Source organism: Pteropus vampyrus, unplaced genomic scaffold, assembly GCF_000151845.1.
Source record: "Pteropus vampyrus isolate Shadow unplaced genomic scaffold, Pvam_2.0 Scaffold290, whole genome shotgun sequence".
NCBI classification, from domain to species: domain Eukaryota; kingdom Metazoa; phylum Chordata; class Mammalia; order Chiroptera; family Pteropodidae; genus Pteropus; species Pteropus vampyrus.
The window spans coordinates 247,239-263,645 of record NW_011889071.1 but is presented as its reverse complement, the minus strand read 5'-3'; the positions used below and the strand labels follow the sequence as shown (position 1 = coordinate 263,645).

The 16,407-nt window shown below is 40.6% G+C and overlaps 1 protein-coding gene and 1 long non-coding RNA gene across 5 annotated transcripts in view; one reads left to right on the top strand and one right to left on the bottom strand.

Annotated features, from left to right (window-relative positions):
* The window catches only part of IL7 (interleukin 7), a 38,637-nt gene that overhangs the window by 4,928 nt on the left and 17,302 nt on the right, over nt 1-16,407 (top strand). The window contains exon 2 of one of the 2 annotated variants that reach the window (XM_023521076.1): nt 2,237-2,370. In XM_023521076.1, the coding sequence (XP_023376844.1) occupies nt 2,237-2,370 (134 nt within the window). Of the gene's footprint in view, nt 1-2,236; nt 2,383-16,407 lie in introns of both variants that reach the window. The other variant, XM_023521075.1, reaches the window with a different exon arrangement.
* LOC105302951 overlaps nt 4,570-16,407 on the bottom strand; it is a 31,206-nt gene continuing 19,368 nt past the window's right edge. For 2 of the 3 annotated variants that reach the window (XR_002776463.1, XR_896881.2), the window contains 2 exons: nt 6,510-6,621; nt 4,570-4,677 (listed from right to left, as the gene is read on the bottom strand). This is a non-coding gene — a long non-coding RNA (uncharacterized LOC105302951). Of the gene's footprint in view, nt 4,678-6,509; nt 6,622-14,810; nt 14,999-16,407 lie in introns of those variants that run through there. The other variant, XR_002776464.1, reaches the window with a different exon arrangement.

The following is a 16,407-nucleotide window of genomic DNA, read 5'->3' as shown; positions in this document are numbered from 1 at the left end:
TGAAGAGATCGTTTAAAGTTTTCAGTTTACGAGTCAGGGAAGTGAAGCTTAAAGGATGCTCCGTCATTCATTCAGTCACATGACCCACTGTCACATCAAGACAGAAGGCCCGAGTCTCCACTCCGCAAACCCTCTGTGCTTTGCGTTGCCCTAGAGTGTCTGGGACTAACTTATCCAACACAATGGCAACAAAAGACACTCTTTACAGATGAGTCAAATTACGTTTTAGACTTGAGAAACTAATCGCAATGCACAAAAACAAATACTGTGAATTTTCTACCAATGTCATTTGGAAGCATCTGTAAAATGACATTCAATGAATAAATAGGTTGATGTGAATTTGGGAGGGCTGATTACTAAAAATTGGAATTAAGAGGACACAAAAGCTAGTGCTCTATATAGAAAATAAAACCTCTTTTATTAAAACATGACAGGTGAACCTTTGAAATAAGATTTATGTATAATAGGAAAAATGTTTCTTTCACTCTAGTATTTAATTATTGTTATATTTTTCTTAAAGCTCATTTCAAGTTATGTGCTGTATAACTTTTCCTTTGTCATCTATTTCTCCCAAAGTATGTATACCTTCTGGACACCTGTAAGGTTACAGAGAGGAGCCTGACTTTATATGACGCATGCAGAGCCGATAACAAAGTCGCGACCTAGTGAATAATTAGCGATTGTTCACGGTGGAGACTCTTTGGGGTGAAGGGACAGAAGGAGAGAGAGGCAGAGCTGTGTCATATAACATGGGAGTGGTTTTCTTTTAGAGGAACGATGTGATTACATGTTATCAAAAGATTATGGTCATTTCTGATCAAATCCTGGTGAGACAGCAAGCTCAGGTTTAAATCAGTACCTGGAACCTACTATCTGTGTTTTAGAAAAAGATTAACTTTCAGGACTCTTAAAAATTAAATTGATTGGGATGACACTGGTTAATAAAGTTATATAGGTTTCAAATGTACAATAATATGTGTCTATATGCGTGACAAGGAATAATTCAAAAGAGATTAACGATGCTGATGGTAGTCACCCTTTATGGAACACCTAGCATGTGCCAAGCAATGTACACGCTCAGAGCAGTGCTTAGCACATGCTAGGTGCTCCATTAAAGATGACCGAATTATTCCTTGTCATGTGCATAGCCACTTAGTGACTGAGCAATGAATAGATTCCACGTCTCATTTTGTTTCTCTTACCTTGTCAAGTGTCAGTGACGTGTAGAGATGAGATTCATGTGGGATTCATGTTTGTTTCCCTATCTGCTACCCAGCCTACTTCCTCTATTTGCAAAAACGTGGGTCACTAATAGCATGTCATTTATTGGGCAGTGCTACTGACTTTTACATGACAGATAACGATACAGTAGAGGACATTGTTATTGGGAACTTTGTGATATATTCAACAGTCCTTAGGTCATTGTCGCAATTACTCCCTCGGTTTCTGAGGAATGTTGTTTGAAGTTTTAATCAGGGAAGACGCACACGTGAGATGTCTTGCAGTCAACAGTACAGGTAAAATTTAGAGAAAGATGCAAACGTGATACTCTGGCAGGCTTATGCAGGAATGTCCCTGTACAACCAGATTTTACTATCTCAAGGCTTTCTCTCCAGTGCATTATTACTGCCTGAAACGATACCATTCATAATTTCATTCCTTTTGATCAGACAATTGCCCCTGCTTGTGAAGCCTTATCAAAACCAGATACAAAGCATTAGTTAACAGGGTGTGAATTTATTGTCTAACACGTTAAGAAGATAGAGCTGTGTCTGAGGAGAATATGGGTCTCTGGGCACCTAGAAACAGAAGATACCGAAAAGCAAGATGAGGAGTCTCAAAAATATGAATGTCAACTGTGTCACAGTTTTGGGAAGGGTAGACCCCTTAAGGTCCATCGCTGAAAAGAAAGAGCTTGATCACAGCGTAGGACCTGGCCTACTATTCTGCTGCCCGCCGCGTCATCTGAGTTTACCTGTTTACCTGGAGATGCCTTTTCTTGTAGAGATGTTTAATGTAAGCCAAAAATTAAATCAACAGCATTTATTGATTTAATAATATAGCAAGGTTGCTACATAATATTGAATTATAGGGTTCTTCCCTTTCTATCCCCAAACCGAGATGCATGCTTATGATGATTAGAACTAAGTGGGCAGGCCAACGGAAACACCACAAATCAAATCAGATGATATGACTTTATGACATTTGGCTTATTCTCACGTACTGTCGATTTTAGTTTCTTTTAGGTATATCTTTGGAATTCCTCCCCTGATCCTTGTTCTGCTGCCAGTAGCGTCATCTGACTGTGAGATTGAAGGTAAAAACGGTGAAGAGTATCAGCACGTTCTGATGGTCAGCCTCCGTGAGCTGGTATGTGCTCTGGTATGTGCTCGCTTTGTTTTTCCCACGTCTGAGCTCACTGGGAAAATCCGGTAGATACTGTTGCCATGCAGTTTTATCCTCAAGTATCCATTTGTATTTCTTGAAAGTGAAATAACTAAAGAACAAAATCGAATGAGCTACTAAAAAAAAAAAAATATATATATATATATATATGTATATATATAAAATTAATTCCTTGACCTTCTATCCACCTCAGCCCTGCTTCCCTTCACCATCAAATGTTTTGTAAACATCATTTAGCATAATGCTGCCTTTCCTCACTTCTCATTGACAGTCCCTGTAGAAGCATTGCATTAGGAAAGGGAAAATAATAGATTATAACATTTAAAAAATATCATGAAAAGAGATATCCATTTTATCTGAACGTGTGTACGAGCATATGTATATTATGTATTTTATATGTATGTGTATATATAATTTGCTGTCAGTTACTTTTTTTGTTTACTGTGGACAAATTTTTTGATGACAGATTTTATTTTTTAGAGCAGCTTTAGGTTTACAGTAAAGTTGAGCAGAGTAGAGATTCCCATATAGTCTCCTTCTGTGCCATTTCCTGTTATCAACATCCTGCGTTTGTGTGGGACATTTGTCACAACTGATGAACCAATACTGACACGTTATTATTCATTAAAGTCCACAGTTCACATCAGGGTTCACGCTTTGTGTTGTACATTCTAAGGGTTTTGACAAATGCATAATGCCTCGTGCCCACCATGACAGAACCGTACAGAATAGTCTCACAGCCCTGCAAATCCCCTCTGCTCCACCGACTCATGCCCCCTGCTTTCTCCTACAACCCATGGCAACCGTCGATCTGCTTATGGTCTTTGTAGTTTTGCCATTCTAGAATGTCATGTAGTTGGAGTCGTACAGTAGGTAGCTTTTTTAGACTGGATTTTTTCACTTAGCAGTGTGTATCTAAGGTTCCTCCATGACTTATTGTGGCTCGATATCTCATCTCTTTTTATTGCTGAATAAAATTCCATTGAATGGATGTACCAGTGTTTATTTCTGCATTTATCGATTGAAGGGCATGTCTTTGTTGCTTCCAGTTTTTGGCACTTAGGAATAAAGCTTCTGTAAGCGTCTGTGTGCAAGGTGAGCTTTCACCTAGTCTGGATAAATATCTGGAGTGACTGCTGGATTAGGTGGTTAGACTATATTCAGCTTTGCATAAGGCTGCCACACTGTCTTTCGGAGCGACGGTACCATTTTGTATCCTCGTCAGCAGTGAATGAGAGCTTTTGATGTTCCATATCCTCGCCAGCATTTCATGCTGTCAGAGATCTGAGTTTTAGTCATTCTCATAGGTGTGTAGTGCTATCTTATTGTTGTTTTGATGAGCGATTCTCTAATGTCATATGATGCTGAGGATCTTTTGTATACTTTTGCCTTCCATCTATCTTCTTTGGTGGGGTATGTGAACTCGCAGCTTAACTAACATCTTAACAACACTGAGTCTTCCTTTCCACGATCATGGAATATCTTTCATTTGTTTAGATCTTTCTTTGATTTCTTTCATCAGAGCTCTGAACTTTTCCTCATAGAGGTCCCATTCATATTTTGTTAGGTCTACACCTAAGTGTTTCGTATTTTTAGTACTATTGTAAATGGTATTATATTTTACACTTCAAATTCCAATTGTTCATGGCAGGTATGTAGGAAAGCAAGTGGCTTTCTCTATTAACCTTGTATCCTGAAATCTTGCTACAATTGCTTATTAGTTCTGGGAGGTTTTGTTGTTGTTGATTCTTTGGGATGTTCTACGTAGGCAATTATGTCATCTATAAAAATTAATTTTTCACCGTTTAAGAGTCGTTATCAATAAAATGGGATGTGTTGATTTAACAGATACTCAGTCCTTGAAGCACCAAATGGCAAAGGAAAAACTCCCTCAAATGTTCATCAGATGGGAGGAAGTGTCCAGTCGGTCCCCTCCTTCCACTCCAATCTTCCCCACAGCCTCATGCTGAAGTGGCATGACACCTTGGGAAATTCAGTGTTATACTTCTGGGAGGGATATGGAAAATTCAAGATGATATTGAACATTGTACCACAGAGGTCCCCTATTTTGCACATCGATAAGAAAAAAAATGCACACTAAATAGTAATCACCCCATTTTATATTTGAAGATTTTTTGACGTTTTCTGCATGAAATGATGCTACTAATCTTTCTGAGTCAAGACATTTTTTATTTAATTTTATTATCTGGGTAGGGAATCAACTACCATTAGTTCTGCAGCATTCACGAATAACTGTGTTTGTGTGAAACTCTGCAAAAAAAAGAAAAAAGATGCTATTGGCAATTCCAAAGGAGAATTTTATCCACCAGATTCATAGCACATTCTTTTTCTGGAAATATAGAGGAGCTGATCACATAGCAGCCACAACGATACTATTAAGACAAAGCAAAACATGGCTGCTCTTCTTAAGGAGATTAATTCACAAGACAGGGAAGAGTCCATGAATTAGACAATCCAAGTGAAAGGGCTGTGATAATCTCAAGAAAGCTGTAAATCTGAGGTGAGAAATTTGAGAGAAGGAGAGAGTCACAAAGAACTATTCTGACTGACACACCTGGTGGAGAAGATCTAGCCACTTATTCACTGAGTGTGTTCTAGATGCTCTGCAGACATCAACTACGTTTAAATCTCTGGGACATCGTAACAGCGCTAACGCTTACGAAGTGTGTTACGTTGCTGGTGTTAGCTGATTTAACCCTCACAACGTCCCTGCCCGAGAACTACTCTTACGACCTTCATTTCACCCCAGAAGGTGAAGCTGGGGCTGCCCAGTTTGTAAGTGTGAGAAGCATTCGAGCCTCTGCTCACCAGCACCCTCTCCTGCCTCCCAGTAGCACTGTGTTAGTTGGTTCGTTCAGCAAGCGTTCACTGGGAGCCTGCTACGAAAACGCTTTTGTGTGTGTGTGTGTGCTGGGGGGTTGGGGGGTGGTGGTAGAAGATTGGGGACAACACGATGAGGGACCAGGCGCAGACACTTCTGAAAAGCTTGCATCTGGTGGTGGTGAAGTCTTGGTGTGAGGGATGCATGTTGCACCTTGTAAAGGAGTGGCTGCCTTCCTTGTCTCTGTGAACAAGCAGACTGGTTGTGAGCCAGGTCTGGAAACAAGGAGATGGCCTGTGCTCTGGGAGGAGGTGACGGGCCCGGCGTGGTGCCAGCGGAAACAGCACGTGCCCTCACCTCCAGGCTCTGCAGATGGCACGCCCTGGTAGTAAAACGTTTTCCAGCCTGGACTGCCAATACGCTTTTAACATTTATTTGCATATTGTAGCATGTTCGTAGTGTTTTCGCAGACATTAATAATGATATATGCAAAAAAAATGAAAATTTACAAGGATGACATGAAAACTGAATATACGAAGGATTTCTAAAATCTCCGTCCCATGCTGCAGTGGGTGGTCCATTGTGGATTCTGCCTTGAAGACGATGACGCAGTGGAAGACACGAGGGGACTTAGTGTCATAGCAGGATATGAGCACTCCTGACATGATGGTGTTTAAACTCGATTCTAAACGTAACTACAAGTCAATGGTGATTTGATAAAAGGAACACTTAATTAAAGTACAGAGTTTCAAGGATTTACTATGTGCAATGGGGCCATTAAAACTAAGTGATAATCCTTGTTCTTCTATAATCTACGAGGATGAGGGACATACATGTCACTGTAATGCGAAATGATGCCAGTGGTACATTACAAAACAGTTTCACGCGCATTATCTTATTTTACTATTATGATCTCATAGAGCTATCTCACGATTTCTTTATGAGATGATAACAATGAAATTAATAATAATAATAATAATAATAATAATAATAATAATAATAATACAAATTCAGGGTTTACTATGTGCCAGTGCTGTTCTGAGCACTTTCCATGTATCGATTCTTATAATAACTCTACGCAGTGAGGGTGCTGAGACCCAGATCATACAGGTGGCAAGTGACAAAGCTGGAATTCGAACCCCAGCAATCTGACTCCATGAAATGCCCTTATTTTGGTGAGGCAAGGCAGCTGCTAGCCCTTTTTCTTGGAGGGAGAACATGTGGTGGGGACTTGGACGATAACATGACAGAAGGACCTCACCTCATTACGATGGTGACCGGACTGGTTGAGTCGTGGGGAAAGGAGATGGGATGCTGAACACGTGTGCCGCCGAGTGTGAGCCGTCCAGACCGCGTCGGACGGTGGAATGGAGCTGCAGGGAAGGAAACGGACATGCTGAGAACTGTTACGTGGAGTCCATACGGGGCCCAGGGCGAGAATGAGACTCATCCCTTCTGCCTTCCTCAGAGGGAAGGAGGTTCGTAATATGTGGCAAAGGCCCTCATTTCTTACGGTCTGCCAGATATGGAATTCAGATTCCTAGAATTGGCTAAGTTCAAGAGAATCGGCATTTTAAGTTTCTTAATGCACAATACCAAATTATTTTCCAGAAAGAACCGAACCATTTACACTGCTCACAGCCGTATATGATGGCATCACTCTCGTCACCAGTGTGTATTTTTATTTTTGAAAATATCCGTCAAGGCAATGGGAGGAAATAACCTTTTGTTTTCACTCACATTTCTTTGCTTGCCAGTGACACTGTTTTTTACGTTTATTCATCATTGATGTTTTTCTTTGTTTACTTTGCATTGAGATAAAATACAGTGCACTTTTTAAAGGGCATGATTTACTAGCATTTAGTATATTCACAAGTTGTACAGTCATCACCACTATCTCCTTCCAGAACATCCCATCACCTCCACCGTGAGGGAGACCATTAGCGGTAACTCGCCATTCCCCCTCACCAGATGCTGGCAGCCACTAACCCACGTTTTGTGTCTGCGCGTCTGTCTTTTCCAGGCATTTCGATATATGTGGAATCATACCACGTGCAGCTTTGCATACTGTTTCCAAGTTAATCCATATTATAGCATGAATCAGTACTTCATTTCTCCTTATCGATCAGTAATATTCTACTGGATGGATAGACTACATTTTGTTTCCCCATGCGTCACGATGGACGTTTGAGCTCCTTCTGCTCTTTGGCTATTGTGAGCAATGCTGCCGAGAACGCCGGTGTACACGTTTTTGTGCAATTCTCGGGCAGCATCTTACATTCCCACCGGCGGTGGCAGAGGGTTGCAGTTTCTCTACATCTTCATAAAAATCTGACTTTCAAATTCAGTCATCCTAGTGCATGTGAGGCGGTATCTCATTGTTCTGTTGACTTACATTTCCCCGATGATTATCGATGTCAAGCATCTTTTCATGATTGATCGTTATGATTGGCCATTTGCATATCTTCTGTGAAGAATCGTCTCTTCAAATCCTTTGCTCGCTTTTAAATTGGGTTATCTTTTTATTGTTCGATTGTGAGAATTTTTTATATATTCTGGATACTAGACCCTTATCAGATATGCAGTTTGTAAATATTCTCTCTCATCCTGTGGGGCATCTTTTCACTTTCTTTATAGTGTCCTTTGAAGCACGCAAGTTTTTGCATTTTGATGAAGTCCAATTTATTTATTCCGTTGCTGTTGATCATGCTTTCGGTATCTCATCTAAGAGTCTTGCCTGATAATCCCAGGTCACGAAGATGTACGCCTATATATTTTTAAGAGTTTTATCCTTTAAGGTCACATTTAGGCCTTCGATCCATTTTTAGTTAATTTTTGTGTATGGTATGAGGTGGGGGGTCCAAATCTATTCTCTTCCGTTGTCCCGCGCCTTTTGTGCCTGTATTTCCCCCACTGAATTGTCTTGGCATCTTTACTGAAAATCAGTTGAATCTGAACGTACGTGTTTCTTTCCGCACTTTCAATTCCATTCCATCGTCTCTATGTCTGTCCTCTTGTCATTACCACAGTGGCTCAGGAGTTAGTTTCGAAATCGGAAGAGTACGTTCTCCGACTACGTTCGTTTTCGAGATTGCTTTGGTTCTCGTGGGTCCTCATCATTTCCATTAAGTCAGTCATCGACCTTTATTCTATGGGTTGTCTACACTTTTTTAGGGATTCTGTTATGGAAAAGCTTTAGAATTTAAATGCAGTGCAAAACTCTCTGGTGATGCTGTGCTTCTGTGCAATCGTTGAGCCATATAACTCGGTACTTGTAAGCATGGCCACGTCGGCAGTGTGGACAGAAGTATGATGGGGGAAGGTGTGATGAGCCGAAGGACATCTTCTCCCTGAAAGCCCTCAAGATCCTTTGTCATTCTCCATTTTGCTGATATTCCTGTTATATATTAAGTATAAGAACTGTATGGCTGTCATATTTGTTGAAAACATTTTCCAGTGTATCGTTGACTTTTTTATCTTGTTTTTAATACACATTTCTTTTTATATATTTTTTAGATTTGATTTGCTAATGTTTTGTTGAGGGTTTTTACATTTGTGTTCATGGGAGATATTGGCCTGTGGTTTTCTTTTCCTGTAATGTGTTTATCGGGTTTGAGTATTAAGGTAATGCTGGCCTCATAGGCAGAATTAGGAAGTATTCCATATGCTGAAAGAAATTCTAGAAATTTGGTCTGATTTCTTTCTTAATTAAGTGTTTGGTAGAATTCACCAGTGAACCTATCTGGGCCTGGTGCTTTCTGTTTTAGAAGGTTATTAATTATTGATTATATTTCTTTAATAGGCCTATTCAGATCCAATATTTCTTGCATAACTTTTGGTCATACGTAATTCTGAATCTTAAAACACATGTAGATGTTACCAAAAGAATGGGCTGGGGGCCCCTCTGGGGAGAGGAAGGATCACCTTGCAAAGGGATGTAGTTAGGGAACCAGCTGGCATGGCATGACTGGCTTGGAGGATGCAAGATGAGACCCGAACCCTCAGAGGAAGCCTGGACCACTGAGTACTGTGCCCCAGCTGCTAAGGAGTTCGGACCTTTGCCTGAGCACCAGGAAATCACTGAGGAGTCTAGAGGGGGGAGAAAGAAGACACTCAATGAAAGTGTCACAACAACAGAAATCTTTGTCCTTTGTGTTCACTGCTGTGCCCTAAAAGACTAGAACGCTCAGTCAATATTTGATGGTAACACCGTGAGGTTTTTACCTTATAACTTGTTTTCTGTCAACCACGTAGATGATTTGGAGGTGGGATAGAAAGCAAGGAGACAATGGGAAACAACGAGAGTCATTAGGCGAGAACTGCTGATGGGCCACGCTGGGGCATCATACATAACCTCAGGGTACTTCAGAGTGAGCCTCACGGACTTGTTAAGACACAGAATGCTAGGCCGCGGGCCCAGAGATTCCTATTTTTGAGGAATTTCGGTGATCTGTATGTATGTCCCGCCCTCATTTAGAAAGATTTTAAGAACCTAAGAGGAAAAATTAGAATAGTGCCCTGAGTTTAGTCTGACACCTAAATTCTGTGGCATCAGGTCTGCAAAGCCATATGTCACAGTCCGTGGGTATTAGCCGATACGGGTTTGCTTATTTGTTTGCTTGTTTGTTTTTCAGCATTTAGCTCTACAGTGACAAAATAGAAATAATGTAGAAGAAAAAAAAACTGAATCTTAAATTCAATTAGCAATTATTTTGAACTTACACATTTTATTTTAGAATCTATGATTAAAATCTATTTTAAGGATAAATATGTTTTCACTGATACTCTTGATGAGATTGCTTTTCAGTGAACCAGCATAGTAGTGTAGTGTGAGGGACGCTGAGTGAAGAATCAGATCTAATTTGTTACTAGCCTTGTTCTTAGCAAGCGCGGTGAACTTGAATACCTCATTTCACCTCTTTAGAGCTTTTAAGTTCCTTATAAAATGTGGAAATTGAATGATCTCCGGGGACCCCACAGTGCTCATATTTTCTGAGACATGGAAAACATCATGTTTTCTTGTTTCTCCTCCTTCCCCTTCCTCTCTTCTTTTATCGCTGACCTGTCTTGATTATTTTCCTTTTTTCATAAATATTTATCAACCCCCTACCTACTATGTGCAATGCTGTGTCAAATTCTTCCAAATAATAACAATGATGATAATGACAATAATAATGATGAGGAGGAGGGTAGGGGGAAGGGGAGGTTGGGCGGAGCGGGGAAGGGGGAGTTGGAGGGAGGGAGAGGAAAGGCAAGCTGCTGTCTTTGGTGGACATATAATCAAGGGCTGAAGTGAAATTTATTCAGAGATAATTACCTTCTCAAGCAACGAATAAGCCATATTTGGAGAAGACCCTTGTTTACCCCAGTGAGCAGTCCTGGCTTTGACCACACATGTGTGGGTTTATTGGACTGTCCAGTTCTATTCCATTCACATGCGTGCACTTATCCTGTGCCAGGACCTCCCTCTGTCTTTATTGCCATGGCTTTGGAGTAAGTTTTGAAATCGGAAAGTGTGAGTGCTCGTTTGTTCTTTGAGATTGTTTTGGCTAGTTCACGTCCCTTGCAATTCATTCCATGTGGATTTTAGAATCAGCTTGTCAGTTTCTAGGAAGAAGTCAGCTGGGATCCCGAAAGTGATTTTGTTGTGCCTGTCGATCAATTTGGGAGCGCTGTCCCTTTAACGACGCATAACCGTGCTTCTGATCAGCGAACACGATGTTTCTCCATGTATTTAGACCTTCTGTCATTTCTTTCAACGACGTTTTGTAGTTTTCAGACTGTAAGCTTGCAACTTCTTTGGTTATATTTATTCCTAAGTATTTTATGTGTCTTTGATGCTACTGTAAATGGGCTTGTTGTCTTAATTTCATTTTTAAATTGTCTTTGATTCTTAACTCTGTACTCCTTGTATGCTTACCCGAGTTTGTATCTTATTTCTCCATACTAGTCTTTAAGTATCTTAAGTTTATGTTTGATTCATCTTTGCATTCTACAGAATGCTTAGCATGGTACCTTCCACCTAGTAGTTTTCCATACAAATAATAATAGGAATTGCAATAACGTATGAGAAATAATATATGAATTGTAAATCAACGACATAAGTTAATGAGAACCCAGAACTTGTTTCAAATAAGCTAGGAAGTCTTTTTCTCGAACATTTGTATCTTTGGAGATTCGTTATGAATCAAATGTCAGGTACTGTTCTGATATCCAATATAAACTAGTTTTAGATGTTATACATTATTTTATCCATAAAAATTATTTTGCCTAAACATGACTCATATGATTATGTAACTCTTAGTTACCAGAATAGAGGCTGGTTAAAAACATAAAGGCTGCTGGAGAAGGCCAAATACTTTCTAGGAATGACTCAGTCTAATACATGTACATGAAGGGCTGTCCTTTATTATAAGTTGTGAAATTTAATATCTAATGACCAATAAGTTATAATTGGCTTTTATAATTTTCACTGCTTTTAACTCTATCTCTGTTCTAGGGTCTTCGCAGATTCAAGTTCTGTCTTTGCATAGAGAGCTCTCCAGTACCCTCAGGTGTGCACCTCTTCCATGACTTTTAGAGCCATTTAATTCAAATATCAGTGACAAACCTCTACCCAGGTGTACTGTGGCCATCATGCACGGTAGAGAACTAACGCTCATCACTTTTTAGCCTGTTCCTGCTTCCGCGTTCTCTGTCTTAGGTGAAAGCATTTGCACTTGTCCAGTCATTCAGTCCTGACAGCCTGGACTTACCCTTGACGCCCTTCCTCCTCCGCCTCACTCACCACCAAATCCTAGGGATCAGTACGTCCCCGTGACGCTTGCATAACTCATTCGCTCTGCTGGCTTCTGCTACTGCCGTCTTCGTTCCGGTCATCAGCAACGATCGCGGGGACCGCTTCCACAGCCTCCAGGGGCCCTCGCTGGTCTCACTCCCTCCAGCGTACACCTGTCCTCTCTCCCGGCACTTGAGCTACCATTCCAAAATCCAAATCTGATACGTTCTCTCCCCTTCTTAAAAACCCTTTAATACTTTAAAGCCTCTTTATCTTAAGCTTAAGAACAAGTTAATGACGTGCCCTCTCACTATTCCTAGTCAACGTCCTTTGGGTAGTCCTAGCTAATCCAGCAGTACAAGAAAAGGAAATAAAATATGTACAGTTGGAATAAGATAGTTTTTGTTTACAGATGGCATTATTGTCTTCATAGAATATCCAAAAGAATCAACAAAGGAACTCCTGGACCTAATAAGCAATTCCAGCAAGGTTGCAGTATACAAGGTTAATACACAAAAGACAATTGCTTTTCTCTATACCAGCAATGAACAATCAGCATTTGAAATTAAAAACACAACACCATTTACATTAGCATAAAAAATACTCAGGTATAAACATAACAAAATATGTACACTATCTATATGAGAAAACCTATAAAACTCTGATGAAAGAAATCGATGAACTAAGTAGATGGAAACATATTCCATGTTCATGGATAGGAAAGCTCAATATTGTTAAGAAATCTATTCTTTCCAACTTGATCAATGCAATTCCCGGTCAATGCAATTCCAGTCAAAATCCAGCAAGTCACTGTGGATATCAACAACCTGATTCTCAAGTATATATGGAATGTTAAAAGACTCACAATAGCCAACACAATATTGAAAAGGAAAACAAAGCGTACTGACACTATCAGTTATAAAGCTAGAGAAATCAAAACTGATATTGGTGAATGAATAGACAAATCCACTGAATTGGTGGATGAACAGTCAGCTGATCTTTGACGAAGGATCAAAGCCGATTCAATGGAGAAAGGATAGTCTTTTCAACAAATAGTGCTGGAGCCACTTAACATTCACACACACAAAAAACAGACCTTGCACCTTTTATAAAAATTGACTCCAAATGGATCATGGACCTAAATGTAAAACACAAAACTATAAAACTCATAGAAAATAACAGTAAAAAAAATCTAGGTAACCTTGGATATGGGGATAACTTTTTAGATACAACTACCCGTGAGAGAAAAGGATCAAGTTGAACTTCATTAAAATTAAAACTCTGTTACAAGAATGAAAAGACAGGCCACAGAATGGGAGAAAATATTTGCAAATAAGGGCTTTCTTTCAAAACATCCAAAGAATTGTTAAAACTCAACAATAACAAAAGAAACAATCCAATAAAAAAATAGGCAAAGTACCTGGACAGACACCTTACCATTCTGTTCGGTGGAATATAATCAGTGATAGAAAACAAACGAGCTCCCAAGAAACTAAAGGACACAAGGTTTCCTAAATGCATGTTGTGTGAAAGAGTCCAGTCTTGAAAGACTGCGTACTGTACGATTTCAACTATATGACATTCTAGAAATGGCAAAACTACGGTGACATCAAGCAGACCAGTGTTTGCCAGGGGATGGGGAGGGAGGGAAGTGGAAAGGAACGAGCAGGTGGTGCACAGTGTGATTTTAGAGCGAGACTGTCTGACATGCATTCGTCAAAGCCCACAGAACTTTACCGCACGAAGAGTGAGCCTTAATGTCCACTATGGACATAAGCTGTTAGCAACGTAACGATATCGATTCATGAATTATCAAAGGTTCCACGCAGGTGCGAGACATTAATAACAGGGGAAAGTATGGATGGGGTGAAGGGGATATATGTGAACTCCCTGCTCTTTTTTCTAGTCTTTCTGTAAACCTAAACTGTTTAAAAATAGTCCACTTAAAAAAGTAAAATCGAATAATTAAAAAATAAAAGACTAGCAGTTATAATTATATAAATTCTCCAAATCCAGCATCCTTTGATATGCACAGCTAGTTGCTAGGGAGGAAATAATTACATTCCCATAGATACTTTCCTGGGCAGAATGAAGGTAAGAACCCTACCTTTTAATTTTAAAGTCTTATGATATTAGATTCTTTGTGAAAGACTGAATTGCTGCTGGCTGATACCCACTGACAGGGGGAATTCATCAAGAGAGAAAGGAATCCTGACTGGTAACTTGGACTCAACACTGGATTCCAGATATTTGTTGGGGGGAAAATTTACTCTGGGAAAAACGTGTAAGGATCGGTGTAACTTTCAGTTCTGAGTACCCTGCCATTGCAGATCTCTTTGGAGACAATTTTGGGCATATAAGTATGAATTAAATAATTATAATTTTTGGTACCTTTGAGGCCTTTTGGTACTTTTGAGGCCTTTGCCTGCTTGGAGCTGGTACAAATATCTGGACGAAAAAGAACATAGGACTATGTTGCATGGGTTTTCTGTGTTGATACCTCGTAGCTGCAACAGAAATCAAAAAAAAAAAAAAGAAAAAGCATAAGCCAAAAGCTGTGGATGGGTCACATAGGCCTGTTTTCCATACCTGGCAAGTGGAAGGTAACAGTCTGTTTGTACGGAATAAACTCTATGTTCTCAGACAACTCAGAACACTGAAAAGAGAAATTTCTGCAAACCTAGCAAATGTGGATAGAAATGGTTTAATCAGAGAAATACTGAATAGCTATGACGTTCTGAGTAACGCAGTCTGCCAAGGCATGTCATACCTGTTTTAAAAACTACTCTGATCTCATCAGAACAAAGACATGCTGTCACATAGATCGTGGCCTTCCCAACGGGCTTGAACCCACCGTTTAGGTGATCCCGTAGAGTCTACAGGTATACGTATTGCCGTTGTCCGTGACCGAAATTGTCCTGCTGGAGCACGATGACAGACATTAAAGTGAACCGAAATTGGGCACCTCAGACCTTGCAAAAATACAAAATAGAAGATCGAACTAAGGAGAAGACACTTCTTTGTGCAAAAGAAAAGGCATTGAAAACTGGCAGCCTGGGAACGAGAAAAACCTTTCAAGAACCCGCAAGACTGACAGCAACTCTTAAATCAACGCCCCTCCAAAGACAATACTGTAGGTGGTATGGTGGGCTGAAGGGTGGCACCCCAGATGATATGTGCACCTGGAAGTGATGTATGCATCCTTATTTGAAAGAAGGGTCTTTGAAGAATCTTCCAGAACATCCTGGATTAAGCGGGTCCTAAATCCTATAACAGGCATCCTTAGAAGTAAAGAGCTGAGCAGAAGAGACACGTGGAGATAGGCAGAGATGAGTTAGGCCGTGTCGAGCTAAGGAAGGCCGGGACTGTGGCAGCCTCCAAAAGCTAGGAGGGAGGCACGGGACCCCGCCAGCACCCCGATTTCAGACTTGGCTTCCGGAACTGTGAGAGGATCAATTTCTGCTGTTCTAAGCCGCCCAATTTGTGGGAATTTGTTATGGCAGCGCTAGCAAACTCATAAGATGTTGAGAAACGTAGACAAAATTCTTCACCTGCAGCGCCATGCAGGTGAAGCGGGCAGACGGCCCCTGAATGTCACGGTCTCTGTCCAAAGCCAGAAATCTTCACTCCTAGTTGGAAGGAACCTTGAAGGCCGGCGACCACTCTCTTCTCAAAGAGGGCAGTTCACCGAGATAGTTAAAAAAGAGCACAGTCCTCGTTCACCAGCATACCCGACCGTAGCTGTGCCTACTTCCCCTCCCCCACTGCAGTCCCATGTCCAGACAGCCCTGTCCATCCGCCCCGTGTCCCCAGGCTTCACAAAAGCAGGTAGAGCAGCCAGTACCATGGCCTCACTGAGAAGTGGTGAGGAACGGTAATGTTCTCTGCTAGGCGAGAGGGCACTATGGGTACGGAGTTGAAGAAGTATCAGCACCAAGTGGGCCACAGGAGATGTAAGATGAAGACCATACGGCAACCAGGCATAAATGACACAGACAATAATAAGCCAATTTGTGGAAAACAATTTCTCCAAAAGAGAACTGATCTAATGGAAGAGTAAAATAACCTAGGAGAGAGAAAACTCCCCCCATCCCTAAATTACTAAAAAAACGAATGCAAGAAGACCACAGGGCATCTCATGTATTATAAAAAACTGACAGAAAACAATGGTCAGTAACATAAAGGAAGAATAATGCAAGCATTTGGGTGGAAATGGCAAGTCAATTTGGGGGTGGGGAATCTAAGTGGCTTCAGATTTTCCACACAAATATAAAAGATAATAGCGACACAATTCTGAGGGGAATAAAATGTGACCTGAGAATTTTACCCAGCTGAGTGATTGTTTAGATATAAAGTGCACAGGCAGAAAATTATGCATTTG